Genomic DNA, 27,181 nt, shown 5'->3' with positions numbered 1-27,181 from the left:
TCGGTATAATAATCAATACCATCGACAGATTTATAAATTTTCAACAGCGAAATTTGAAAAAGAAACTGTTCTGTGCTGTGTTCGTTCTTTTTTGTTCTGTGGACGAATCTAAATCGGAATTTTTTTAATTTTCAGAGTTTCACCTAAATCTTCATAAAAATCTCTGGAGACATTCGGTGATATTGAATAGAAATACGTTCGTCAAATTCCAGGGCTATAAGATACTTATAAATAAATAAAGATAAATATTGACCGCATTAAAATTCTAGATGTCGTAAAAATAGTATAAAAAAATCTTCATATTTTGGTTGACTTTTTTTCGACCTTAAAATTATCGTACGTAACGTGAAAAGTAATTTGAAGAAAAATTGAGTGTAAAAAAATATATATTCAACATTTCAAAAAACACCAATAATTGTATAATATGTAAAGAAACAATCAAATTCGATATCACAAAGTTGCAATAAAATATTAAAATATCATTAATACCAACGGATTATACAAAAAGCTTTGAAATTCATTTGATCAAAGAAGAACGACAGTTTTGCTTTCTTACTCCTCTTAATTAATCATTCCACGATGATCACAGCTTTTCTCTATATCATGTATAACATTATGGTAGGATGCGTTTTTCAGATCAGCTGTTGCCTGCCATAATTCTTTGGCCACATTCGTCGGCATGTACAAAAAATCCATAAAATTATATAACATTACTAACATTGCAGGACTGATCGCATATTCGTCGGAACGCACATTTTACGTACTGGGTATCAATTTTTCATCCATTGCCACTTCGACTTCGACATATTTGTAAATTGGTCTTCAGCGACGGCCGTAAGCGTGATTGGATTGATGGGCTAAAAATATCACTGTCATTATTCCACGTCGTCGATTATGCAATCGAATAACATTTGCGAAATACGTACTAACAAAAGTATTCGTGCGTAACGCATGTAACGATCTGTAATCACCTCATACCGAGGATATCATCAAAACAGTCGTAATATTTGTGATTAAATTATCCGGAAACACTTACGTTTGTAGAATTCGGCAGGGAACTTGACTTCCGGCAATAGTTGATGAACTTTTTTCAGCACGGTGGCCGAAGGCGCCAGAGCGGCGTTAGCATTCCATATCTGAAGAAAATATTTATATTTGTATAGTTAATATTTTCCCCAAATCTGCGTATTCGTGTGAAAAGATTTAAAAACGATTCCGCCATTTAATCCAGTCGAGATTTATTTATATTTTCACTCGGTACGTGCGTCGCGTCAATTGTACAAGAAAAATGTCAACCTCATTCCACTCTTCGTCAATTTTCTGGGTCAAGAATTTTTCATCGATTTCTACGTGTTGTAATTTATTATCCGCGTTAATAAAAACAGTTTTTCAAGGACGGCGAAACGACAACTGTCTTTGAATAAATGAATAAATAATGATACGCGAAAATACAAGTTGTTATGTAACGATTGTACGAACATAAGTCATCAACCCGTTGTCCGCTAGCAGCCTTATTACATAAAGATTTTTGACCACGTGGTGATGCAGACTGAATTCCATAATTCTCAAGCCTGGTATTGAAAAGTGATTCAGTTATTGTCCTGTAAGGAATTTGCCAAATCGTAACTTTGTAATAATTATGTTTAAATACAAGCGTACCTGTATAAGATCATCTCTGTCCCTGATCGAGACTGTGACACCGCAGATTTCGTCACCCTCGGCGACACTGTCGGAAAACTGTTCTCCAATCGCTGCCAAAACGATTTCCTTCCATACATCGGCCTGTGTAACATTATCAAATTTAATTTAGGTTTATTTGCCAAAAATCGATACTCTTCGTTAATTTTCGCAAGTTATGAATTTGGTCTTTTCACAAGTTGCGAAGATTTCTCGAATAAAAATGCAAAAACGAAAAACATTGGAATCTCGAACAAAGGCTCAGATTTCGATGCTTCGTTCCGAATCGATTCTAAATGATGAAAAATATTTTAATAGATTCGTTCAATCTTACTTAACGATCGCTGATTTTATTCAAAAAATGCACGCGTGGAAAATAACCTTTTGCAAAAAACGAACAATCGTTGAGTAAAATCTTCTCAAACAAAGCTGATGGATTTTCAATCGTTCGGAGTGATTTGAAATAAAGCATGGATAATTAAATAAAAGCTTTCGTTAGTGTCTTTACTGTTATCGATACTTCCAATACACCTTCATAACTTGATTCGCAATTCGTTTCGCAAGAAAATTCCTCCAGCGAATGGAAATTTCGGTAAATTGTGTCAGTGTGCTGGTAACCGAATTAGGAACCCGATGTCCACTTACCGTATCGTACTTGTGACATTTGAGTCTCCATGTTCCACCGTGTTGGTTAACGGGTTCTTCCCATAACGGGTATCTCTCATCCCTCATCAGATGATAGCTGTACCTTACCTGTTGCAAAAGAAACGATAATCCGTGAGTTTGAAAAATATAAAAATCTGTTTTACAATTTACTTACAATTTTTATTTTGTTTTTTTGTTTTTTTTTCATCAGCCGCGATCTTCAATAATCTAAATTTTCAAGTCACCTAAGTAAAATTTGCTTCAACAGCGGTTTTTTTTTGTGGTGTGAGAAACGAATTGTTTTGCAGTACGTAAATAATTCCAGATTATTCATATTTTGCGAGATAATGAGTGAGTCAAACATGAAAACGTACTTTCCTATGCCTATGGATGCCTGATTTTGGGGTCAAGGTACTTTTCGTCATTACAAGAGACCCTCACAATCACGATTAACCGTAGATTTATCTTGGGAATTTTTTCAGAGATGGGAGGAATTCGAACAGATGCTCGCTAACCTTGTTTTTTTCGAGAATTGTGGAACATTTTGAAATGCGACATTTTTTTATCCTAGAATTCGAATTCACCTCGTATTGGTTTCACTAAAGTTATTGCAAGTTTGGATCTGTATCTGCGAAATTTTTCAAACGGTATATTCACCGGACAAAAAATGTATTTGGTTTCGATATCTTGCGATGGTAAATCTGAATTCTTTATGTTTTTATAAAAATTTTTTTTTTTTGAAATTATCGTCGCACAATAATGACGTATATGTGTACCTATAATATACATTTTCACGAATAAAAAAAAAGGATAAAAACTGACCTGAATATCACCAGCATTTGGTATGTGGTTGAAGACCGCCCAAAAACTTTGTACCGTGTTGACGGTATAAATTTTTTTCAAATTTGCCTTGTATTCTTCTGCCGTTGTTCCTGAAATAGCTCTGTAAAAACAAAAATACAGTTTGCGTTGGTATTTTTCAATAATTTTGACAGATTTTTCAGAACGGAAATCGAATTTCTGCCCACCTCATGAATATCTTATGGAAGGCGTATAAATAATAATATATGTATCGGAATTGAAAATTTAAATGCTTCAAGTTTATAACCAACCTGAAATGTCGGTGTAAGCGTTGTTTCAAAATTATATACAAACTTTTATCTTGATCCTCGTCTTAATCAAATTTCAAAATCTTAGGTTTGGAAACTTCGTATGATGGTAATTAAAATCGCGATTGAATGGTATTTGGCAAATTAGATTGAAGTTTTCTGTTTTCCATTCCTATGTAAATGAAGTTTCCTGACATTCTAATCGATAAGTACAATTCTTCGTTGCGCTATAAATCCGATACTAATTATTAGAAAAATCTGTTTTCTATCTTTAAATCTAATTGAGTGGTTTGGTTCTGTGTAATTTACTACAAAATTATGCGATTACTCGATACAAATCTGACTCATGTTATGCAAGTATTGATTTCAGGGTAAGATACGATGCTTGAGTGACGAATTCAAGTGAACTGATTGAAAGTCGTTCAGTGATATGAAAGATTAAGCTGATACTATAGACGAGACTTTCTTGCGTAGCGATCTATCAATTATACTTTGTTATTCGATCATTTAAAATGTACTGGAACAAGGGATAAAGAAAATGTCATGATGTGCTGATTCTCACGGAGAATATTGAATTCTCTTGACGAAATTTGCTTGTTTGAAATAATATGAAATTACGATTTTCAGTAGTGATGGGTTTAAGATCCAATCCCTTCGAGAATCTATCTTTTGGTTCCTGAAAATCGATCGTTTGTATCGAAACTCCACCGGCCGATCTTTGCTGAAATCGACTCAAAATCCATGAGAATCGACTCCCGATTCTCAAGAAAAATCTGTAGATTTATTCAGCTGCAGCTGACAAGAGAACAAAAATTTCCAAATTTATTCTAAGGTCGAAGTTGCGTTCTCATAAAAACTCTTAAATCGGTCAGGTGACACTGCGCTCAACACACCGTAATATAATTATTTGAAGTAAAGATCGATTGGCAGGAATCTCAAGTGATCACAGATGGTTTGAAGTACGGACAAGAATAATTTGTATTCATTTCCAATGGTTCCGGATAGCAAAGTATGAATAATTGAGGAAGATACTTCTATAGCGATTATGCTGCTTCGAGTGGTTTTTAACAAGGTTGTTTATGAATTTTTATGCCCCCAGGGGCTGAAACGCTTTCAAATGAATTTTAAAAAATTTCCTGAAAATTTGAGCTCTCTACATCAATTCTAACATAATCCGCTTTGCGATCGAAGTTTCTCATGAACTTAATATGGAACAAAAAAAAATTTTTCTCTTTGAAATTTTTCAAGTCGTTGACGCATGTACCGAAACTAATGGAAAATACGTATTTTTGTAAAGAGTTTAACGCTCTACAAAAATACTCTGAGGCACAAAATTCGTAAATGAAAGCGTTCGGATATTAATTAACGAATTTGATGAAACTTCGAACGTTAATTAAGCATGCAAGTTTTGTTCTTTGGCGCAGAGTAAAGAAAGAAAATATACGGAAAACAAACGAAAGGCACGAAATTCTGAAAGACGTTAAAATATGCTGTTTTGCAAGTCTGTTTTAAATTGTGTAACAGAGTGAGTGTTTTGACTCCGTGCAGTGTTGGTTTTCACGAATTCGTTCAACGAAAGTTTCGTATTTATATTTTCTGGCATAACGATAAAGAATGGCGAATTACTGCTCATTTTTAAACAATAGATGTAAAAATTTTGCCAACGAAAACTTCTCAAGCTTTATTTGACGAGCATTCCGGTCGACTGGATCAATAATTTGTTTTCTCACATAAGTTACTACGACTTTTTAAAATACAAATATGTCGTTTATACGGATGAAGATTTGAAAGTTAGTGAACTTAAAGTACATTTATTATTTTCTGGTTTGGTTATAGAATCTTATAACTATAATATTTGCCGGACATTACTTTACAACAACAATTATATATATTTAGTTATTGTAAGTATGGAAATATTTATAGTACTGTTGGAAAAATGATGACGATAAGTGGTATTTTTTCACTAAAACATTGACGTTTATCGTCCGAAAAAGAATAAAGAAGATAATCAATGTCGACACAGTTACGATTTATTGAAAAAAGTGTACCACAAACAACTCGATAAAATCTTATCAACATGAAAAAGTAGAATCAGAAAAACGTTGTAAGATTTAAATATAATGTAAGATCCGAATGATTCGTCTTACGTGTAACTATCTGGATGTAAACATTGCGAGTATACGTAATCTAGACAAGTAGTAATTGATACGTATAATGATAGGAGTACACGCGTTGTAAGCAACAAAGAAACAAACAAGTATTACTAACAGCGTGTAAACATTGTATTGGATAGCCTGCATCAGCTGGCAATGGGAATATCACATACTTATCTCTCGCAACCATGATAATTGTGTAACAATTGTTTACACAATTTCTAATGCTGAAAATGCATATTATAATTACGAAACGTTTTAACGTTCGATTACTTGTTGTAATACATCGTCAGTGATGGCAACGAAAGAAAACGTGAGAAAGTGAAAAACTTGAGAAACAAAAACGTGGTGAAAGTGGAATTTTTATTCATCAAGTTACAGGTACTGGAGCTTGATTGAAATTGACAATGTCATTCGTGGGCATAAACTATCGACATATACAACACGTATCCGGGGAATTTGGATACTTCCCGTTTCCTTATGATTAACTCACTTGTCCAGCCAGAATGTCCAGGCGGTTTGAAGCGGTATTCCGGAAGTCTCATGTTCCTTTATTGTCTCAACGGTGTGGTCCGAGAATATCGGCGATTTTGACAAATCCGCACTGAGGACATCCGTCGACTCGCACTTCAGCGCCGCCATATTGGATACAGCAGGTTATTATCAGCGTGTCACATGATCAACTGACACGAACGGTACCAGCTGACTTCTCCCAGCTGTGCGTACATTAGCAGCTGTGATGGTAAGTTTCTCAGCATGCTGACCAACGCAACGTCAGTGAAACGGTCAATAATTTGACCGCGAGAATATCGTACCGTCAGCCTTGGCAGAATCTTAAACTACCGTTTACAGGTAACAGATTGTCGTTTTGATCAGGAATTACATCGCGGTATCAGGTATCAGCGGAACTTATCGTACGATCAAAATATCAGCTTGAGATGAAAATGATGCAAGACAAATATGAAGACGAAGCGCAAAGATCTGATTCATGTTCAGCCTCGTTTATGTTCAATGTGCCGTTGGAGTTACCGCTTGCGTAACTTTCGATTCGCGTGGCGTCATCTGAAAAGATTGTTAGCATTAATCAGTTTTATCAATTAATCTTTTGCACTTGCGTGTACGAACATATATTGCTGTGGAATATCATATAATTCTTGAGGTTGAAAGACACTAACTCGGGAATTATTTTTAACCCTAAATAGTGTAATTTCTTTCATTCCAGTTACTTGGAGCCCTTGGAGCATTAATTAAACGGATCCGATCAACAGTTCCCATGGTACCATTGAATAGAATATTGGTGGCACTTCTCTTCTGTCGATAAAGAAGAAGTCAGACCGGGAATTTGAGCTCGAAAAAGATGTTTCCGTAGATTGATTCGGCTGGTAAATGAGTTGAGCTGTAACTTTCTAAACAAGATGAACTGATTGCAACTTGTTTGCTGTCAACTAGGAAGTACCGACCAATCCGTACAAAATATTTGGAGACCTAGTGCATTCTGGCGATATGTTAACGCCAACTTTCAATTTCTGTTGAACACATGTTTGTTTCCAGTGTATCGCATCACAAGCCGAAAATTCGATACTATTTGTCAAGAATCCAGCAAACAAACGGAGACACGAAACTTGGTAACTGACAGTAGCTGATAATGAAATCCAGCTTACATGACTGTCACCAATATGCCAACAGTTGGCAAATCGCAACAGTTTTCTGTAATGCTACCCGTTATTCATCAGCGTAAAAGGCTGCAGTGTAAGCAACTGGGTAATTAAAGAAGTAAACTTGTGCGACGAGTATCTAGACATTTAACTAAGCTTGCGATTCACAGACTCTCTAGCCCGTTAGCAGCCAGGCGAAAATGAGATTTGTTGGAGTAAAAATTTCATAGATTTGTCCTACAATTCAGCGACCTTAAAAACGATGATTCGCTAAATTACAGTCAAATAGATGTAGTAAAACATGTTTTTTTTCAAATGCCCATATATGTATCGTGCTACAAAAATGGCCCGACTTTTTTCTGCCCATATGTGTGTCACTGACAGTCAAGGGCTTAATCGAAGAAATATTCCCACTTAAAGTGTTCCCGCAGACTAAAGCGTAGGCAATCTTGAGTTCCGTTGTTCTCTCCAATCTACAACTCCAAATCCGTGCGCATAGATGGATGACAAAATTCCTCACTGCGCATGCGCATCGCTCACTTAAGACCACATCTTGAGAACTCAATAAGATTCGTGTACGTGGATCACGGACTTAACGTGGATGCATGTGATTGTATTTACGTACGTTAAGCCATTGATCAAAGATCTCTAAACACGGCCAGCCAAATGGGACCCCTTAAAGCTATTCGAGGGACGAGGCGAGAAACTCGAAACTTTCATCGTTACCAACCGAATCAACAACATAATCCCCGTTGATAATCCCGTAGGTGAGTCGGTAGGTGTAGAAAACTGCCGTCACCTCCGCACCCTTTCACTTGCTTTACAACGATACACAAGGCTGGCTATCTTTGTAAATCTTCAGTCACCGCGTGGGCGCAGCAGCGGGTCGCAGAAACGTCGCGATCAGTATCAGAGTGAACACTCTCGGCGCCGTTGAAACGATCGTCAAAAACGTTGACACCTCAATCTCGAATCTCGAACAAATACTGTTGCTAAAATCTTGGGTGACTCGCGAAATTACACGCGGAGCCTAAATCCACATCACATATCGCACGTGATACGCGTGTCTTGGTCCTGATGGCCGTTCGGCGGGCCTCAAACTTCAAACAGAGAAATCTTTTCGAGATCACCGTGTTCAGCTAACAATAAGTAGTTGGCTCGCCTAGAAACTCTCAAAGTATACCGAAACAGCAGCATGCTTGACGTGAACCGTACTTTGGTATACTCTGGTACCCTTATGCAAGCTTCACGTCGCACCAGCAGCGCTCACCAAAAGGTGTCCACACTTATGTCTAGAATCCGCTCTACGCGAACGCCTCCGACAGTGTAACTTGTTTGCTCTTTCTCCCTCTCCTCGTCCCCCCCCCCCCCCTCCCCCGCCCCTCCCCTCACCGCAGGACTAAGATCGTCGTTGCTTTGAGAGGAACACACCGAGCATCACCGAATGTCGACACCGGCTCCGAATGACTCCGAAACTAAACCAGCGTTAGTGTACCGTGAACCATCGACGCGACGCCCTGAAGTCGGATGCGGAAGCAAGGCGGATCGGAGTTCCGTACCGAGTGTTCGATTTTTGAATTAGAATGGAGGTAACGGAGACTAGCCAGTACGATTCCGGAATGTTCGAAACCTTTGAACCGTATAAGTAACGGTTGATAGCAGCTGAATCATTGGGTGCAGTTAGAAACCCTCTGTTATTAATAAGTGAAGCTAACACGTGCCTGAATCTAATATTGACTTGAATTTGCTAACTTCTATTCTCGTAACAATGAGTATTCGCGTGCACTTTGCCACGATGCTATTGGAAGCTGATGTTTGTTCGCAGCTGTTGCCTGGTATCTTTTGTCGTTCATATCATCCGTGATCTTTATTTATACGTCTAGAGTCGTTGATGTGAGGTGAAGCTTGAATGTGTCAACATCGCCACGTGATTCTTTGGCAATTCGATTGTGCGCGAGTGGCGATATGCGATTCTAGTCTCTATGGAAAAACTGGTTGTTAGTTAGATTTATTTCATTTAAACACTAAAGTGCAAAGGTATCACAGCCCAGCGGCGTTCAGCGCACTTGTGACATAAGTGTCGGAAATCGCTTTCAGCTTGCTGTACATGCCTCTTTTCTCTCTCAATTTACTATCCCGTCCGTATTATACCGGGTTAGAAAGTCCTACGTTGTGGTAAATGTTTTAATTGATGAAAGACGTCACTTATTGTGGCGATGTTGGAACAGCACGAAAATCACTATCCTCATACTTTCAAATCACGTGACACTTGCTTTCTTTTTGATCTGTGATCTTATCGTTAGCGTATTCCATTGCGATGATTGAACATTACCTTGTGACGTACACATGACAATTGACAAAAATAGCTTACATAATTAATTGATTGAAGAGGGTGTTTAACAGTACCTATACACGATTATTGGACAAATGTTTTTTAATATGGTAATTAAAAACGTTTGCAGCGCTTAAAGCAAATTGGAACTGGTCTTGTACATCTAGCTTGGCGCCAAAAATACGTCATTATTGCAACCATTCTGTTTCTCATCGGTCTCTACGTCATTGTGTCGAAAACTTCGGTCACAGAACCGTTACCCAGTTATGCGGATGACTTCTTCATCGCGACTATTGGCCAGCAAGGTACGTTTCGCCATAATGAATGAATGAATGAATGAATGAATGAATGCTTCAATAAGTAGATGCAAGGTTAAATAAAATTACGTCAGCAAGTCACACGTTGGAGAAAAACGTGTTATCCATCGGAAGAATAAACACGTGCCGGTTACGAGTCAAAGTTTGGTCACGTGGTGACAACGATGACTCAAAATCAGAGAGTAAAATTTTTGTACCGAAGTATGGAAAAATGCAGCGATGACTTTGTTAAGATTTCGTGATATCAAAAATTTTGTAAAAAATTGAGACTTGGTCCGATAGATTGGAATTTGATGTAATGTTGGCGACTCACTTCTACCGATAGTGACGTCATAGCGCGACAAATCTACGCGTCGAATTTGTGCGCAACGGCAAGTTTACAGATTCATCATATTCTCGGAAACAGGGCAGATATAAATTTTGCATGTATTTTTTATCCTCAATAATTTTGGTCGCTGTTAACGATGAAGAATAATCCAACCTTCTGAAATCTAAGAATGACATGAAACATAAAAAATGTGCGAGTGTCGCAGAAGTTTAACAAATTTTAACGAAAATTCATTTCATCTGGTTTGTAAACGTCACAATTGTTGTTCACTTAACAGCAAGTTATAAGTAAGGGTCTGAATAAAAGATCACTTGTTTCGTTGATCCTGCGCCGACCATCTATGACGATATCGTTTTTGGCCATTTTTAACCCGCTTAGGAGCGTCCGGAAAGTCTGAAAAAAATTTTAAAATCAGTTTAACATTTCTACTTGATGATTCAACAGTTTACATCACAACATTTTTAGTTGTTTAACAAATAGAAACGGACTTGACGTCGAAAAGTAGCTGATTTTCGCGATTTTTTTTTTCGATGGTTAAAATACGCTGATCAGTCTGATGTTTTCAATGCCAAATTAAAGCACTCATTAAGAACAGAATATAAATTTTTAAACGTTCATTTCTATTTTCTTTACATTTGTTTTATAAGGTTGAAAATGACTTCGAAAAAAAAAAAATGATTCCTCACGGTGTAAACGATTGTGGCCGTAAATGTTAACTAAAACAATATTAGTAAAAAGATTATTAATCAGTGTGAAAGCCGTTATCTTGCCAAAGAGACTTTCTTTATCGTAATTGACAAAACGGCGGTGGTTTGAACAAAAACTATCAAACTTGGCCAATTTTTTTCACAGTTATTCGTTAAAAAAAAAAAGATGAAGATTTCAAAATAAAAGTTTCCATAGCAATAATAAGAATGGTATGAAGAATGTTGTGTCCAAATGTAAGACTGATAACTTGAAAACTCTTCCTTTGAGAGTGTACACCGTTTTGTAAAAAATGTAAAAAAAATGAAAGTCAACGTTTCATTAGCGTATTTTAACCATCAAAAAAAAAAAAAAAAAAATTTGGAACAATCAGCTATTTTTCGATCCGTTACACCAGCATGATGTTTTAACGATATGGTTACAGATGGTCAGCGCAGGGTTAAAGATTTAAATTGCACAGCTGTTTCATCTCTAGAAAGTGATAGTGTTAGTTATACGATATATGTGTCGGATGACCATGGCAACTTTTATCCGATGTATCAATAACTCCATTGTTGCACATGTGCGACATAAATTGAAATCGAGGGACTTACGGGTTACAGATGTAGATCGAATTCTTGGCGAAGTACATAATATTACGAGCGATAAGGTAATTAAATCAATACCTGCCGCGGTTAACTTATCTAGATATTGTATGGTACTTGAGACGCACCGAGTTTGCCAGAATTTCATTCATAAGCGCCATTCTTCCACTTGTTGGTCAATCTTGTTCCGTTAACGTTGATTTATATCATTTAACGAGATTGCATCAATGCGCGATCTTAATTATACGTGATTTGCGGAGTGAAGATGCTTGACTCAGTTCTTGATTTGCTGAACAATCCTTGAAAATTAGGAAAATAACTTACAATGTGACAGGCAATATATTTTGCAAGAAAATGTGTTATCGAGCACGAATGCGTCGATGACGTTTCGCGGTAAGACTAATCTGAGACAAAACAACCGGCGTAATTATTTTTACAAAATAATTTGCGCATCCGAAACTTACTATCGACGTTAACAAATACTGTAAATTGTCTATGGCTGGCAAAACAATCTCTTTTCGTCAATATTTTGTCAGGGAACAAGTTTGAAAGCGAGTTTGATTCGCTGATCGACATGCGTGAACGGGCCCCAATTACGTCACGTGGCGTACTAAATAATATCGTAATAACAACAAAAGGAAAGGCGGGCTATCATTTTTATGCTGCAGTGGGTTACCGGCTTGTTTCCAACCACCTTCACGAGGACGCTGTAGTCAGCCTTTACCGACCGAGTAAAATGTCGTATATTTTGAGAAGAAAGAAATGGCACGAATTCTACTTTATTTCTACGTTAAATGAAAATGTATGCAGGGTTTTTGTTTAGAATTGCATGTAGAATCGGGCTGTTGAACCCTTTTTCAGTGGATATATTTAAATAAGATAAGGAATAATTTCTTTAATTAGTTTATTTATTCAAACTCGTGCTGTTTTATTTCATATCTGTAGACTAACGTAAACGAGCATATAGAATCGGACTTGTTATCCTATGTTGCATATAGTACAGGCAATAGGGGACCCGTTACTCTTGTCCATAATGCACTAAATTACAGGAGTTATTTTTTTTTCATTAATAGGTTCAGTATGACGTACTGAATGTACGTCCATAAAATCCTTACAAAATTTAAGGGCGGAAGTGCCGCCATTTTGAGAAAAACCGTTTCGGCCTGTATCTCCGTAACCGTGCACTCTAGGCCCAAAATGATAATGACCTTTATTGTAGATAATGATATTTCCTATCTTTTTTGTTGGATAACTTTTTTTGTATCACTAACTATTAACAACTTATACGACTGCCAAAATGTAATATAAATTTGAAAAAAATTCCATCAGGTAGTTGCTGTTTTTTTTTTCTGCAGTTAAGAAAGCAAATTATTTATTGCCATTTGTCATCTCATCAATATTTTTTGCACATGTTTGAAGAATTTTCATCATTATTCTATGCATCCCGCGTTTTTATTAACCTTCCACCCGATGGTGCAACATAGAAAGCGTTATAACTTCGTAAATATTTATTTGAGGACAAAAAGTTTCAAGTAAAAGTTGTGGGAAGTTTGTGGATCTGAAAGTTAGATTATTAACATTTCGTTGTTTAAACAATTATTCGGGGAGATATTGATCAAAAAGTAAATAAATAAATTTTGGCAGTCGTATAAGTAACAACTTACAAATAGTTAGTGATACAAAAAAAATTATTCAAGAAAAAAGATAGAAAATATCATTGTCTACAATAAAGGTCATTATCATTTTTGACCTAGAGTGCACGGTTACGGAGATATAGGCCGAAACGGTTTTCCTCAAAATGGCGGCACTTCCGCCCTTAAAATTTGTAAGGATTTTGTAAATTTACATTCGGTACGTCATACTGAACCTATTTATGAAAAAAAATAACTCCTGTAAATTAGTGCAGGAAAAAATTCCCTATTGCCTGTACTAATAGACAAGTTGCCGTTATAACAAGGACAAACGTATTCGTACATATCATGTACATGTTACGTACCTCACTGTATATCTCAACGTCGAAATCGACAAGGGTATGTATAATAACTATGGGCCCTGTTTCGTACAATCCTTGATTACGTTAGGCGTTATCAACAAAGAATATTAGTTTTCACTCCGACCCAATTGCTTTCCTTATACTTGTACCGCATCAAGATAGACATTATCTAGTTTCACAGGAATTTTTGCACTAATTGTTAAAACCGAGGTATCTCAAACTGATTACTTCGTAAAATGAAAACCTTACACTTTTGTCGGAGTACGGAAAAATTAAACTCTGTTTTGAATTGCTCGAAATCAAAAAATCAATTATACTAAAATTTTTGGAATTGTACAAAGTTGTTTGCACCGACATATGTACGAAGTTGAATTTTTTTCGTAAGCTCCATTTTTGTTTCAACTCAAATTATCTGTGCATTTTCTTTGATTAAAGATATAATCAGGATACAATTTTCATTTTATACCCAGAATGATATTTTTTGGTTTTGTTAAAGAATGAATATTGTTGAAAATATGACAGTAGAAGTTATAAAACATGAAACTGAGAAGCCTGCTAGTACAAAAACGGCCTTTTAGTGGTTTTTATTTACTTTAAAACGTATCTCTTGTTATCAAGATTGACCGATTTTTTCACATTTTCCGTCGACTGTTTCGAACAACTTCAAGCATGATTTTAGCGAAACTCTTTTTCATTCGAAAATAAAAATTTCGATCACGGTGAAGATTTTGCCGAAATTATTTTTCGACGTGGGACATTATTTCTTACCCAAAACCATGCACAAAAAAAATCTGCCTTCGAGCATATATGTATTTTATGGCTAGAATTTCACTTGCGGGTCCTCTTAAACAGCTTATAATGCAAAAGATCTAGAGCGATTTGGAAATGTCCATTTTGTGCGGCAAAATCAGCGAAAAAATCGATGATTCCTTAATTGGTGGCTATCGGGGTTAAACATTGTTCACATTCGTTTGGAATACCTCATATATGCTCCTTATTCTAAGTCTATTCGTCGATATTATCATTTTGTTGCTTTCTTTGCAATTTTACAGAAATTATTTATTATTATTAATTGGGCCCTATTGCTTTGGGGCCCATAGGAAGGTGCCCAGTCCGCATAGTGGATAAGCCGGCCCTGATGTTTGCGATATCGTTATCATAGGTATACATGGATGACAGCCGTAGCGGTGTTGCGCATGAAATTGAGAGTGCTAAAGTGGAAGTGAAATTTTTCTATCGCACATATTGACGAATGCATGTGATGCAACAAAAGTGACTACTTGAGTATTTGACCAATTGAAGCATACCTTCGGTTGCTACAAATTGAAAAACCGGTGAGTTTGACGTCACTGATTACGAATCTGAACTCAAAAATTGGAAATTCAAAATTTTGGATCCAGCATGGCTGACTAAAAAGCAATCAGTTATTCGATTGGGATGAAAATTGGATTTTTAAAGCAATTTTAAGAACGCTGATGACGGATCTGAAGTAATAAACCAAAAATTATAAAAAATGGATCACTCCTTGGCTCGACTACTGTGGATATATTAGTTTTGATTTAAGACACGTAACAAGTCATCTTAAAAACCGGTCTCGGTTACACTTTACACAAAAAATTCAGCGAGTTCCATAGATGAATGAGAATTTTAACTCATAACATTGTGGTGTGAATAATACTCTGAAACTCGGTACATATTTCATTAAATAATAAACGTGTGAGTTTCAGAATATCCCGAATAAACATCAAAAATAAATACAACTGTTCCAAAAGTCGGAGCTTTTCGGAGCTTTTCTGCCATCCGACTATCAGGAAAATTTTTTGCGTTGTAGTATTAAATACTGAATTTAAGGCAAACTTTTTTCTACGGTAAACTTTTATTTACAGTTGGAAATTTCTTGGTTCTTTCAGCAAAGTTTTTTCAAATAAGAGTAAATTTCCAAGCGTTTTTCATCGTAAGACTTTGACCGTCTATTTTATGATTGACATTTATCGAAGATAAATTCGAATATTTTATGGAATATTTTATTTCGGAATGAATGCAAAAATTTTAGAGAACCTCATTTTCTGAAGTACTTGACATCACAGCATTGGCAAAAATATTTTAGAGAAGAATTTTCGTCACAGGGGATTTCTGATATTACACTTTTTGTACGGTTCTATAGCTTGTGAAGGAAATAGAATCTGTTTCGCTCTCGAAACGTTCCATATTGATTTATGAAGGATGAGTTGGCCTTCGTGAACGATATTCGAGCCGTAGAATATTTCAGAAAAATTAGTACTTTAATTCGAAGCTCGGTAGATCACGTAATGTGTGTCTGAACCAACATGTAAAAAGAAAAATTACTTCGATACTTAAGTGTTTAGATTCTTGTATACAATTTTCGTAGCTCTGATAACTCGGTAAATATCGAAACAAATTTAGTGTCTAATCTGAAATTATTGAGATTGCTGATTGGTTAATTAGTCTCGTAAGGGAGAATCAAATTCAGGAATTGTTTGGACTAATCGTAAGGAAAAATACATCGCGGGCAGTTTTTTCCTCATGCCGGAAAAAGTTAGCTATTCAATTCTAGTTCACATGTAGTACAGCCACTTTAATGCTATTTTTGCGGTTAAAGCGTGGAATAAATGATGCAATACCAGTTTAAACAGCTAAGATTCTCTAACTCCTAATCAACTAATACAACTAGCTTCAATACATTGAAACTTGTTTGTTAATTCCAGTCTAGGATGATGAAAAGTAATCGAACAAAGACGCTGATCAAATTTCGCAACGCCAAATTTTATGCTTTTTGATAAACAAAAGTCAGGATTGTTATTATACACCACAAAGAATGTACAGAAAAACAATTTCAAGCAATTTTAAGACGTGATTGTGGATAGACTTCGAAATCATACTAATTTTGAGGTTACATTTTGGCTTTAACAATTTTCAGCGTGATTCTGTCAAGAACGAAAAGTTGCGGATAAGAATATATTTTTTAATCAATACGCTATTCAAAATTTTGTTTGAAACATTGCAACTGGAGGAAGTTGGGCCGTTTGTCGATATTACCAGAATTCGAGAGGAACAACAAATCGGGTGAAAAACAAATACCGAGTTAAAAAAAATCACAAAGATTCGATATTTGAAAATGAAAAATCACAATTTGATTTTCGGATAAAAAACTACTAAGCGTAACAAATGTAATACTTGGTGGAAGAACACCCGGATATCTAAATTTCAAATATTTCAATTTCACAACAATCTACAATTTGACCAGAGAAGTTTTTACTTTTGAAATTCTGATTGTAATAAACGCTGTTTTGAGAGTATCAATTTTATCCACCCGTAGAATTTAAAATGTCAATCACTATTTGGAACAAATGGTTCAATTCTAGTTCCTAATATCTTCTGAATAAACAGCCTAGAAGCGTTTCTTTTTCATCAGCCTTTAAGTATACCATTTTTATACGGTTATATAAAACCAAAATGTCCGAGCTATTATATAAAATCAGACAAACTGCTGAATATATTTGAATTTCTAAGAATCAACATTGTCATGAACCTGTAATTCGAATTTTTCCTCTTTACTTTTAACCTTCATTCTCAATTACCGACGCTTTTCCAATGTTTGCCCCGCGAGCTGTAGGTACTTATGTAATTATACACACACCTGTGCATGCGAATAGGTCACCGCTTATCAGTTACAATTATTATTCGGACCAATAACTGAGTTAAGTATCGTGCAGGCTTTGTCTGATAGAGATATTGTCAGAGTTACGACTTTCCATATGGCATTTTGCATATTTTAAACACTTAGCGCTAGTCTTGAGCTATATCCAAATACCGTAGTATCTGTGGCAAAAAAGTACTCAGACTGAGAAAAATTAGCATTCGTTGTAGTTGCTAGGAGACGAAAAAAAAAAAAAAAGAAAAATAAGTATACTTACCATTATAACGGCTTGAAATTCGTAACGTCGATGTAACGATGTATTTTTAGGAAAAATCCTTGTTTCGGAGACTGTCGAATATTTGAAATTTGGTAAAAGCCGTCATAAAACAGAAGACAATGATATTTTGGGAACCTGACTTCTTTAAAGTCATTTTGAAAGTTCAGAATGGTCATTTTTGCTTCAATGTTTCGTTACATCAACGTTACTAACGCAATTCCATATCATCAATACCCAAGAATCTGAAAATCGAAAGGAATAGATATCACTTTTTGCTCGTATTATCTACACTGCTGATCTATAAATTTTCTTCACATAGTGAGAAATGCTAAAATATATTATACTGACGATATATTTTTTTGTCGAAAATAAATGCAACAATTTATTGGCATGCATGCATTTTTCAAACGTCTGTATAAAAAATAAATAATTTTTTTTCTCATGTAAGTCAAGAGCTACAAATAAACATCGCATTAGCTCAGCATTCAAAATTCAAGTTTTCAGGTTCAAATGTACGTCGATATATATGTATACAGATTAGTATTTTTTATCCGCCTCAGGATAATATCTCGAAAACTAGAAGGTATACAAGAAAAAGTTCAGGAAGTCGTGTTCGCTGAAACTCTCCTCACAGAGATCAGTAACAAAGTTCCAAAATTACACGAGAAACGAAATGATTGGTAAATATACCGGGAAAATCTCTTGAAACTTGAAATTGAACTGCGCATGCGCCAGTTTTATCGGCTGTTTTTGCAGGCTGGCCATCCCGAGTTTTCAGCCGTAAAACTGTTTCTGGCGGCGATGTAGTTGATACGAATTTTCGAGGTTAGAATCTCAAATAATTGTGCTAGCGACTCGAAAAGGTTTGGGAAGCATTTGTTATCGGATCGGAAAGTTGATTCTTCAAAGAACGGTCGGAATTTAATGCTTATGCTCTTTGAAAATTCAAACGTACACATTTTGCGTACGTTGGCACGCCTGCATCGCGGACAAAAATATCGCTGCGCGAAAATTTCGCCGACCAATGAGACTGAATTACTTGGCGCATGCGCGGTTGATTTTCAAGTTTCAAGAGATTGTTCCGTTATACGTACATATACAGAACGACTTCTTACGATTGCATGGTTCGTCGTCTGCTAAAATTTAATGCGCACGCATCGAAATCCGAGGGCGACTGTTTGCCAGGGCGACTAACCGTCATAAATTCAAACGACAGTTCGCTACGATGTATGTAACCTGCATGAAAGTGTGACAATTGCGAATTCAGCACACAGGTCTGGAAACTGGTCGCCTTTTTTTGGTGGTCAGTGCCAATCACTGTCTATTTTTAAGACCGCTATCCGCTGAATATCGCCATAGCTCAAAGAAAAACACAAATAAGCCTGTGCTGCTGTTTGTCTCTTTCTATTCGGCGGACATGTTTTTGGCCAGTTCTCGTTAGTACGAGTCTTTAGCAAAAATACAGTTAATTTTCAAAGATTTTAAATAAATCAATTTGTTGGACGAGTACATTTATTCAGGAATAAATAACAGAATTTATTTAGAATTTATATGGACACTGACTCGAGGCATAATCGTGATTGTAATTGTATTTTTCAATCTTTGGTAAAATATTACCAAAAGCTCCGAAAAAATGTCAAATTTTTAAATCAATGTTTACGACTTCTGAAACATTTTTTCAAAACACAAAAGTTGTTTTTCCCGAATACCTGCAAAAATATAAGTTTTCTGACGAAACACGCATTCGTCAAAATTTTAAGTTTTGCCGAGACGCGTATTTTCATTCTTACACATTTTTTCGCTTACTTGTATAACTTCCGTTCGAATGATTGAGCACCAGAAATATAAGTTTTTCTCTCTATAAACTTTTATGAAGCCTGATGACAGATGAGTAAATTATCTGTGACAGGGTTATCTCAAATTGATTCGTCAAGTTTCATAGCTTCGTTGACACACATAATCCACGGAAAATTCTACCGGATTTTGTGTACGTAAGTTAATCACTCAACATGTTGAACGAATGATTAATGATTGTACCTGCGAAACTGATGTAAGATTATTCTGATTATCTTCGTAATTATAATTACTAAAACGTATCGATTCTTTGCTACCATGTTATACCTAGCTCTCTAATATATATATATATATATATACTAGCATCAAGTTTGGTGACGTAATACCATCTGCATCAGGCGCTACATTAGTGCATGATATATATTCTAAAGTGGAAATTTAATGTAGTAAAATTGCGACGCCATTCTGCACATTTTAAGTAGTGCAGAGACATTTTACCAGCGAATAACTAATATATTGCAGAATTCTATACAATAGAATAGTTGGTGTATTGTATAGTTAATAGGCCGGTATTAACGTGGGATGAATTTAGATTATGGCGAAGCATTATATGCTCTGTTGCGTATAGCGGTATTAGAACCTACGATATACATTTTAAGTGAATCTTTCAATTGTCTCTCAAAGTGGAATGGAAATTCTTTTGTTCTTTTTATGAATACACAAAAATACGCTGATGGAGAACGTCAAAGAATTTCAGGAAACAATCATTGGAATTATTTTGCGCACAAGAATCATTGAAGTATTTTGTTGTTAGCGCAGAAATTTGATAGTAGAAATGGTTATTTTCAGGGGAATCGAATAAATGTTAGACGTGAACAAAGGATACAAATCAGCCTAAATTATTTCTGTTCGCGACTGTTTGACGAAATGAAAATTCGTAATAAACAGCCAAGATTTATTGAATCTCCATCCTTATACGTGAAAACTGAAGAGTATGACAATTAGCTGGCCTTCACTACTTATATTCATGTGCAACATGAGTAGAATTTCTTTTTTTATTATAGGATGAAGTTACACTTTTTTTTTTGCATAACGCGGTCACGCATCTAGCTTAGAATAATCTAGAATCGACACAAAAAGTCGTTTTATTCGTGAGAGATTGAAGAATGCCTGTATTGTTGATTAAGTGTCACTGTATTGCGTTAAAACTTTTTTAATTGATTTGGTTAATTTGACCGTGAAAGCTAACCTTACTTTAGGCTCAAAAACTCTGATTTAGCGAAATTTTTTATCAAATTATTCAACTAATCAAGTGAATAGTTTGGGTAATTCAGAGCGTTTCTGAAAACCTCTGAATTAATGTTCATGGCGATGAGCAGCATCAACTGTTATGAAAATCTTAAGAGGATGCCGTAGTTATGTTTTACCGACTGAGTAAAATGTCACTTGGTTTGACTATCATCAAATAGCGTAATTCTACCGGCTATGTCGAAAATACAATTGTTCAAATATTTTTCTACACATTGTGAGAATGATATCAGATAATCAAAATATGTATCCTTGCAATTTGGTCGTGATTTTAAATTAGACGAAGTACTTTTGCTGTAATTATTGTTGCTTAGTATGAGCATTTTTTTTTTTTGATATTCTTGTTTGACTGCAAGTTTTTGGCATCAACGTCTAGCACTAATATAATATAACCGCGCGACATGAAAAAAATTTTACTCAGTCGGTAAAAACTTACCAACTTAAATTCTGGGAAAGTTATTGCAACATTTTTTTGAGCAAATAGTATGGGATATTCTTAAAGTTTCTGAAAATCTCTGAAATAATTTTTATTATGAAGATATTGTATTAGATTGAAATAAAATCAGCACGGATCTTGTATGAGTATTAATTTTCTGTTCAGTCGAAAAAAGCAACTACAACAACAAGAGCATTTCCATGTTTGATCCTGGACTTTTAGAGGAGATGCGGAAAAAGTGGATAGTAAATAGATACAACGCATCGTTGCCTTACAATCTCGATAACCCAGAAGTGATCGACCCATCGATGGGACAAGCAGCGAAAATCAATGAAGTTTTCAAAAACATGGCAAGTCGATTTTTATGATTTACACAATATCAATGTAACGTACCTTTCGATTTTCTTTACTCTCAGACTTTCCTCTAGCTGGTAATCCAAGTCTTGTTTCTTATCTATTTTCAGACAAATGGGTTTTTTATAGAATGCGGTGCTTACGACGGTGAGACCAGAAGCAACACTTTGTTCTTCGAAAGATACTTGAACTGGACTGGTATTCTCATCGAGGCTGATCCCATCAACTACCATAAACTGCAGCAGAAAAATAGAAAGGCATACTTATCCAACACTTGTCTTAGTACTAAAAAATATCCTATGCTGGTAAGTTGTTTTTTTCCTCATAAAGTTTTTAACAACATTTTAACTTTCACGGAGATGCTCTGGTCAGTCTTTACCAATCAAGTAAAATGTCGCTCATTTTGACTATTATTGAACTCTATACAGAATTATTGTGAAAATGCTGTAGTCAGTACAATTCTGCATGAAATTTCAAACAAAACTGTCCAAAAAAATGTTACATTTAATGAGAAAATAATGGCAGGAACTGTATTCCTGAAACAAGTGGTAACTTAATCGCAGGCATACATTTCTCGGCATTATTGCGTAAAACAAAACTTTTTTGGGGTAATTGTATTCCGCGTTGCATGTAGAATTACGCTGACTGTGATATCTACATGCTTTGACATTAAGTCACATTCAACACCATCAGTAAAGACTTAATACAGCATACTCTCAAATTAACATCGATACCGTAGGAAGTGATCTTACCATTTCACTTATCTTATCATTATATCTTGCAATTATTTATGTCCAACAATAAATTTTCCTTCAGGGAACTTTTCTGATGGCTGATAACATCGGTCGGTTACATACGGAACTCGGTACTGATGAAGAAGGCTTGGAAAACACTCCAGACGTGGCCCATCACGGCGAGCATATCAAAATACAGTGCTTACCATTGGCATCTTACGTCGCAGCGCTCGACTTCAAACGAGTAGATTACTTCAGTTTGGATATCGAGGGACAAGAGTTAGAAGTTCTGGAAACGATTCCTTTTGACAAGATAGATATAAAGGTGAGAACAAGACAACCGCATAATGAGACAAATTGATTTTCAGGGCCGAGCTCTTACAGTTATAATTATCACTGACTTTGCAACTCGTGCAAGAACCGCAATCAATAAATGTTTGTTTCTCTCTTCAGACCCTTTCCGTCGAATACATTCACGGCGACAATAGTCTTGAGCTTATGTCGTCAATGATGGCAAAACGAGGGTACGATGTTATCGGCTTGGTAACGCACAAGAACAATCTTGCAAATGATTTAATATTTGCAAAAAAGGGGTTTAAAGAGTCGTTGCACTGAGCATGGCCAAAGATTGAGTTTATTGCGCTTTCGCAGACAAGTTCATAGCTTTTAACTAGTCTCGAACACGTCGAAAATTTACTACAGTTTTATATCACTCAAGAAAAATTGGACATTCAATGGATCCGGTTTGACTGGAGTGTTCAGAAGATTCCGATTGTTATTGCAGAACCTTTCTGATTATCTCATTCCTACATGACGAGTATTGATAGTCGTATAAGCAGATGTACATACATATAACTCGACTCAATTTACTTTACTATTGAATCTCGCACAAGGATTGTATGTATATCTAAAATGAACGCTTTTACGATTTCCCATAGTTAGGATAGATTTTCACTATGTTAGGGTAACCGTAATTGCGATTGACGAATAAAAGTAAATTAACGTTCCTGAGACATGACTGGAGTGTAAAATCTTGATGAAATTAGCCTGGAAAAAGACCAAGAACAATTTTTCACTTAAATGTGCCTGTTTCACTGTTGGGTAATCAAATTACAAAAATAATACCTCGTTTTTTCGATTTTAGCTATAAATTAAAAAAATTGTTGTAAGAGAAAATATATTTGTGAATTGCAGTGGCCTTGCAATAGAGATTATTAATAGAGAAATATCACGTTTATTCAGTGATATAATCAGTACAGCAACGGGTTTGTTGTACGAATAGCTTATTTTAATATATCTATTTATATTTTGAGAATAACTGTATACTGATGAATAAAAGCGAAGGCTTGTTATTGAATGCTCTGAAACGTGAGTTTGTATATTACTTAAATTATGGTATAATCGATCACAGACATGTGTAAATGCGCTTTATTTTCGTCGCAAAAATATAACGAACCTGATTTCTTGTCATAAAAAAAAAAAAAAAGAAAAAGAAACCAATATTACATTTGTATAAACCTTCTACACACCAATAACAGGATATGGAAATATGTTTCATTTCTAACATGTTGAGGTAAAGAAATGAAATCCTTGATAGTCCCGTTTATTTTTTGAAATATCGTAATTGCTGACTCACAATGAAATACTTGATATACTTACCAACAACATAATTATAGTAACGCGAAATATATATATTTTTTTCTTTCTTTTTTTACACAAACTTTTAACATTTTAATAAATTATTACGGGCAATCATAATTTAACTAAACATACTTTTGTACAAATAATCATTTCTTACTTTTTTTTTACAAATAACCTCACACTCAATTATATGTATATACATTTTACAGTTCGATTTTTAGTCGGTTGAGTCACAGTTTTATTGACAGGTTGCTCCTGGAAAAAAAGAATTTTTTTAATTCAATTAGTCAAAGCTAATTGCGAGGTAAGTAGTTGAAAAGCTCATTGTCAATAATTATGATTATCAGTTTTCTACCCTTACATTTCTGCAGAAAGGTTATCCGTATCAGAATCTTGGTTGTCGCCACCACTTACTTCGAGATTATACAGAAAGGAATCGTTTTCATACGTTGGAAAATAGTATCTGGAATATCAAAATATAAAAAATTTTAAAAGACAGCAAATTCTCTACTGGTGTTTCAAGAAATGACATACTTAATCTCTGATTTATTACATGAAAAAAGTACGGAGTAATTAAAGAATTGTTGAAAATGTTTAGCGTACAGAAATTTACCGACTATCTATGTTTTTGACAAAATCGATTTATTGAAATACTAAAATCAATATTGCTTCTTTGATTGTGAGTGAAACTGATTCCAAATCATGAGAAAACGATAAAGCAATTTTTACTGTCCTGAATAAATGAGTGGAATTTTCAGATTTGTGTTGACCTGGATTGGGCGATGTTGCGTTAAAATACTTACTCTGGCTGATCCCAAACACGACGAGCAGGTAGTTTACAATGGCGTAATTGACTCATGTGTTCACCAAGATCATTTGCGGCCTCATCGCAAAATACGCACTTTTTTTGTATGTGAATTTGTCTTCGTACAAAATTTACTATCTTCACCTGTTGAATGAAATGAATGAGAATAGCAAAAAAAGTAGAGTGACTTTCTCAAAGAGTCAGATTTTTTTTTCATACCCCACCAACATTTCGAGAAGATATTGAATAAAATCAATTTAAAAAAAAAAGTTATTATTATACACTCTAGGAAAGTAATAGAAATTAATTCGTTATGTTTTCGAAGAATATTCTAATTTTTTATTATTTTTCGTACCCTCTGATAAAAATCGCAGTCTTTGGTTACTTCCTCAAAATTGAATTGATGCTTGCTGATCATGTGACTGAGGATGTTAGCGAAGTCGCGATTGTTGTAAGGACAAAATAGACAGACTACATTGACGCTTTCTTCATCCCAATCAGACCATGCATTTTCACCATCTTCACTGCCGCTGGTGAAGCCAGTTGGATCCTCAGAATCGTCAACACAATTCTAAAACGGAAATAAAATGATCTTGCCCTTTATCACAATAGTAACATAAGAATACCAAATTTTACAGATTTTACCAATATTTCAAAGATATTCTACAAATTTTTCAACACTCTGCAATCTTTACTGTGATTTTATAGAATAGTTTAATTGACACTGAAATAGATTTGAGAGATTTTTTTTTGTCAAAACAACTGGCAAATACAATTTAAAATGAGATTTTAGAATCCAGCATTGCAATATTAGAATTCATCAAACATTATCTATAACATTAACTTCTGTTAATCCAATTAAGATGTAGAACTATGAAATACAAACCTGCTTCTGTTGTGAATTTCTGTCGGGTTCCAGATAATTGATGACATAAAATTTGTCATACTTTTTGTCCGCTGGATTAAGTGTTTTATGAAGTTTCTTCCGCATGTGTTCTTTCAGTGTATTACGATCCTTGAACACACCTTCGCAGTAAAAACATATCAGTCTGAAAGGTGGAAAGAATACATTGAATCATAGCTAGGAGTTTTTTACCATACTAGCATACTTCTCAACGTTATTTTGCAGCATGTCCAATAACTCGTCGACGAAAACTAAATTCTCAGGTCTTCCGAGTTGTAGATTATGCTTTCGGGAGAGATGCTGTAAGTAAGAGTTACGCGAGCCTGAGAACTCGGTTCGACAGAACATACAGCCACGCTTGAAGCTAGTGTCGGCTCTCTCCTTATCTTGCTGCGCCAGGACCCATTCCTATTCATAAAAATAGAATCTTTCACATGTTTGCAGAATGGGCATGACTGAAAACAAACCCAATTTTCTGAGACGTGAGAAAAAAAAGGACAAGGTAAGAACTAAAATCATTCATTAATGGAATTCAGTTATTACTGTAAAAACGTACACTACAAATTGTGCACATATGGTATTATTTTCTTGTTACGAGCACAAGATTCTTTAGACTGATTGTTTTTACCAGTTTGGCCTGTTGTATCTCGAATCGTACAGTTTTGTCCTCTGCAACGCAGTCAGATAGCAAGAAGTACGGTTCGTTTTTACTTGGCTTTCCATCGGGGGTGCAATCCATCAGTAAGGAAGTGCAGAATTGTGTCAATGGAGCTTCGCTTAGTTTCACTCTCCAGTAATGAATGTAGCTACCCATTTTAAGAAAGTGAAATTGCAATTAGGAACGACAACGGCTTATTTATTACATATAAATTTCTAGAATCGCTCAATATAATCCAATAAAGATACACGCGCATGAAATAAATAGGAGAGCAAAATAACAGATGATTGGTAAACAATTTTCCATCTTTCTATCCACCTTTTGAGGGACGCAATTTTCTCAACATCCCCGATGACAAGCCGATGCTGTGTGAAAATATGCGTCAACATTTCTTGTTGATTGTTAGGAAGCAAATACGTCTCTTCGCACAGCAGGCATCTAGTATCTTGAGGTCTATCGTCCAGTTCAATAAACTGCGATTTACATTTCGAAGAATTGCAGGTGGGAAAATTGAGCGGCCCAAACATGTGAGAGAAATTTCCTGGAAGCAACATGAAGATACTATTATGTTCGAGGATGTTCTTAAGCTGCGTCTCTAATATGCTTAGAGTCGCCTGGTCTCAAGTTTTTACAACGATCTCTCAACAAAATAAACTCATTGAGGTTAAGACAGTGGATAGTTGAAATAAATGGGCTAATTAAACGTTTACCGGTGTTCATGGCTCGTTCAGCCATGATATACTTTTATTCATTTGCACGTCGGGTGAATGATGGAACAAATTTTGACGTTTGAACAGTTTTTTTTTACTCCAACTATTTTTTCTAATTGGTTAGTAACTACTCGTGAGCTAGTTCGAAAAGACCTACTAATACTGTTACTACTTCCTAACAGCTGATAACTATCAGTTGGTAAAGCAGATGCTCAACTTGTTGTGTTGAAATTCGATGGTAACCCACAGATAGTTGGTAGGATTCGTGATTGATTGGTATCTGCAGTACCGGCAAAATCCAGTGACATACCGACAGAGTCAAGTGGCATACCGACAGTGATGATTGATCTTTTTTTTATTTCCCGATCACCTAAATGAAGAGATGCTAAGGATACCGATCGGAA

At 35.4% G+C, this 27,181-nt stretch overlaps 3 protein-coding genes and 1 long non-coding RNA gene across 6 annotated transcripts; 1 reads left to right on the top strand and 3 right to left on the bottom strand.

Annotated features, from left to right (window-relative positions):
• Positions 1 to 368: 368 nt before the first annotated feature.
• On the bottom strand, positions 369 to 6,268 carry LOC124213948 (eukaryotic translation initiation factor 4E type 3). Its single transcript, XM_046615785.1, has 6 exons — positions 6,078 to 6,268; positions 3,145 to 3,265; positions 2,323 to 2,430; positions 1,660 to 1,782; positions 1,037 to 1,136; positions 369 to 857 (listed from the first exon to the last, which is right to left on the bottom strand). Exons 1-6 carry the CDS (start codon positions 6,224 to 6,226, stop codon positions 823 to 825), a joined length of 636 nt encoding a protein of 211 aa, XP_046471741.1. The 5' UTR covers positions 6,227 to 6,268; the 3' UTR covers positions 369 to 822.
• A 1,846-nt stretch (positions 6,269 to 8,114) lies between these two features.
• On the top strand, positions 8,115 to 23,017 carry LOC124213947 (uncharacterized). Of its 2 annotated transcripts, none has more exons than XM_046615783.2 (6): positions 8,115 to 8,515; positions 9,702 to 9,876; positions 21,137 to 21,321; positions 21,436 to 21,630; positions 22,142 to 22,384; positions 22,513 to 23,017. In XM_046615783.2, the coding sequence occupies exons 1-6, from the start codon at positions 8,435 to 8,437 to the stop codon at positions 22,672 to 22,674; spliced, it is 1,041 nt and encodes a 346-aa protein (XP_046471739.1). In that variant the 5' UTR covers positions 8,115 to 8,434; the 3' UTR covers positions 22,675 to 23,017. The 2 variants fall into 2 exon arrangements, with proteins under 2 accessions (XP_046471739.1, XP_046471740.1); XM_046615784.2 differs by lacking the exon at positions 8,115 to 8,515 and adding an exon at positions 8,529 to 8,828.
• LOC138190726 (uncharacterized) lies at positions 10,270 to 21,611 on the bottom strand. Its single transcript, XR_011176809.1, has 3 exons — positions 21,365 to 21,611; positions 17,434 to 17,675; positions 10,270 to 10,609 (listed from the first exon to the last, which is right to left on the bottom strand). It is a non-coding gene; the product is annotated as an uncharacterized lncRNA (long non-coding RNA).
• A 123-nt stretch (positions 23,018 to 23,140) lies between the features above and the next one.
• LOC124213946 (zinc finger protein 277) lies at positions 23,141 to 26,943 on the bottom strand. Of its 2 annotated transcripts, none has more exons than XM_069134877.1 (9): positions 26,778 to 26,943; positions 26,386 to 26,608; positions 26,038 to 26,215; positions 25,615 to 25,817; positions 25,392 to 25,554; positions 24,861 to 25,076; positions 24,504 to 24,649; positions 24,059 to 24,163; positions 23,141 to 23,957 (listed from the first exon to the last, which is right to left on the bottom strand). In XM_069134877.1, coding segments are annotated over exons 1-9 (1,260 nt in total). In that variant the 5' UTR covers positions 26,803 to 26,943; the 3' UTR covers positions 23,141 to 23,956. The 2 variants fall into 2 exon arrangements, with proteins under 2 accessions (XP_068990978.1, XP_046471737.1); XM_046615781.2 differs by having other exon boundaries at positions 23,141 to 23,955; positions 24,062 to 24,163.
• Positions 26,944 to 27,181: the final 238 nt, after the last annotated feature.

This window comes from Neodiprion pinetum, chromosome 3 (genome assembly GCF_021155775.2).
Source record: "Neodiprion pinetum isolate iyNeoPine1 chromosome 3, iyNeoPine1.2, whole genome shotgun sequence".
NCBI lineage: Eukaryota > Metazoa > Arthropoda > Insecta > Hymenoptera > Diprionidae > Neodiprion > Neodiprion pinetum.
The sequence above is the reverse complement of the archived record's forward strand: the minus strand, read 5'-3'. Positions and strand labels throughout refer to the sequence as shown.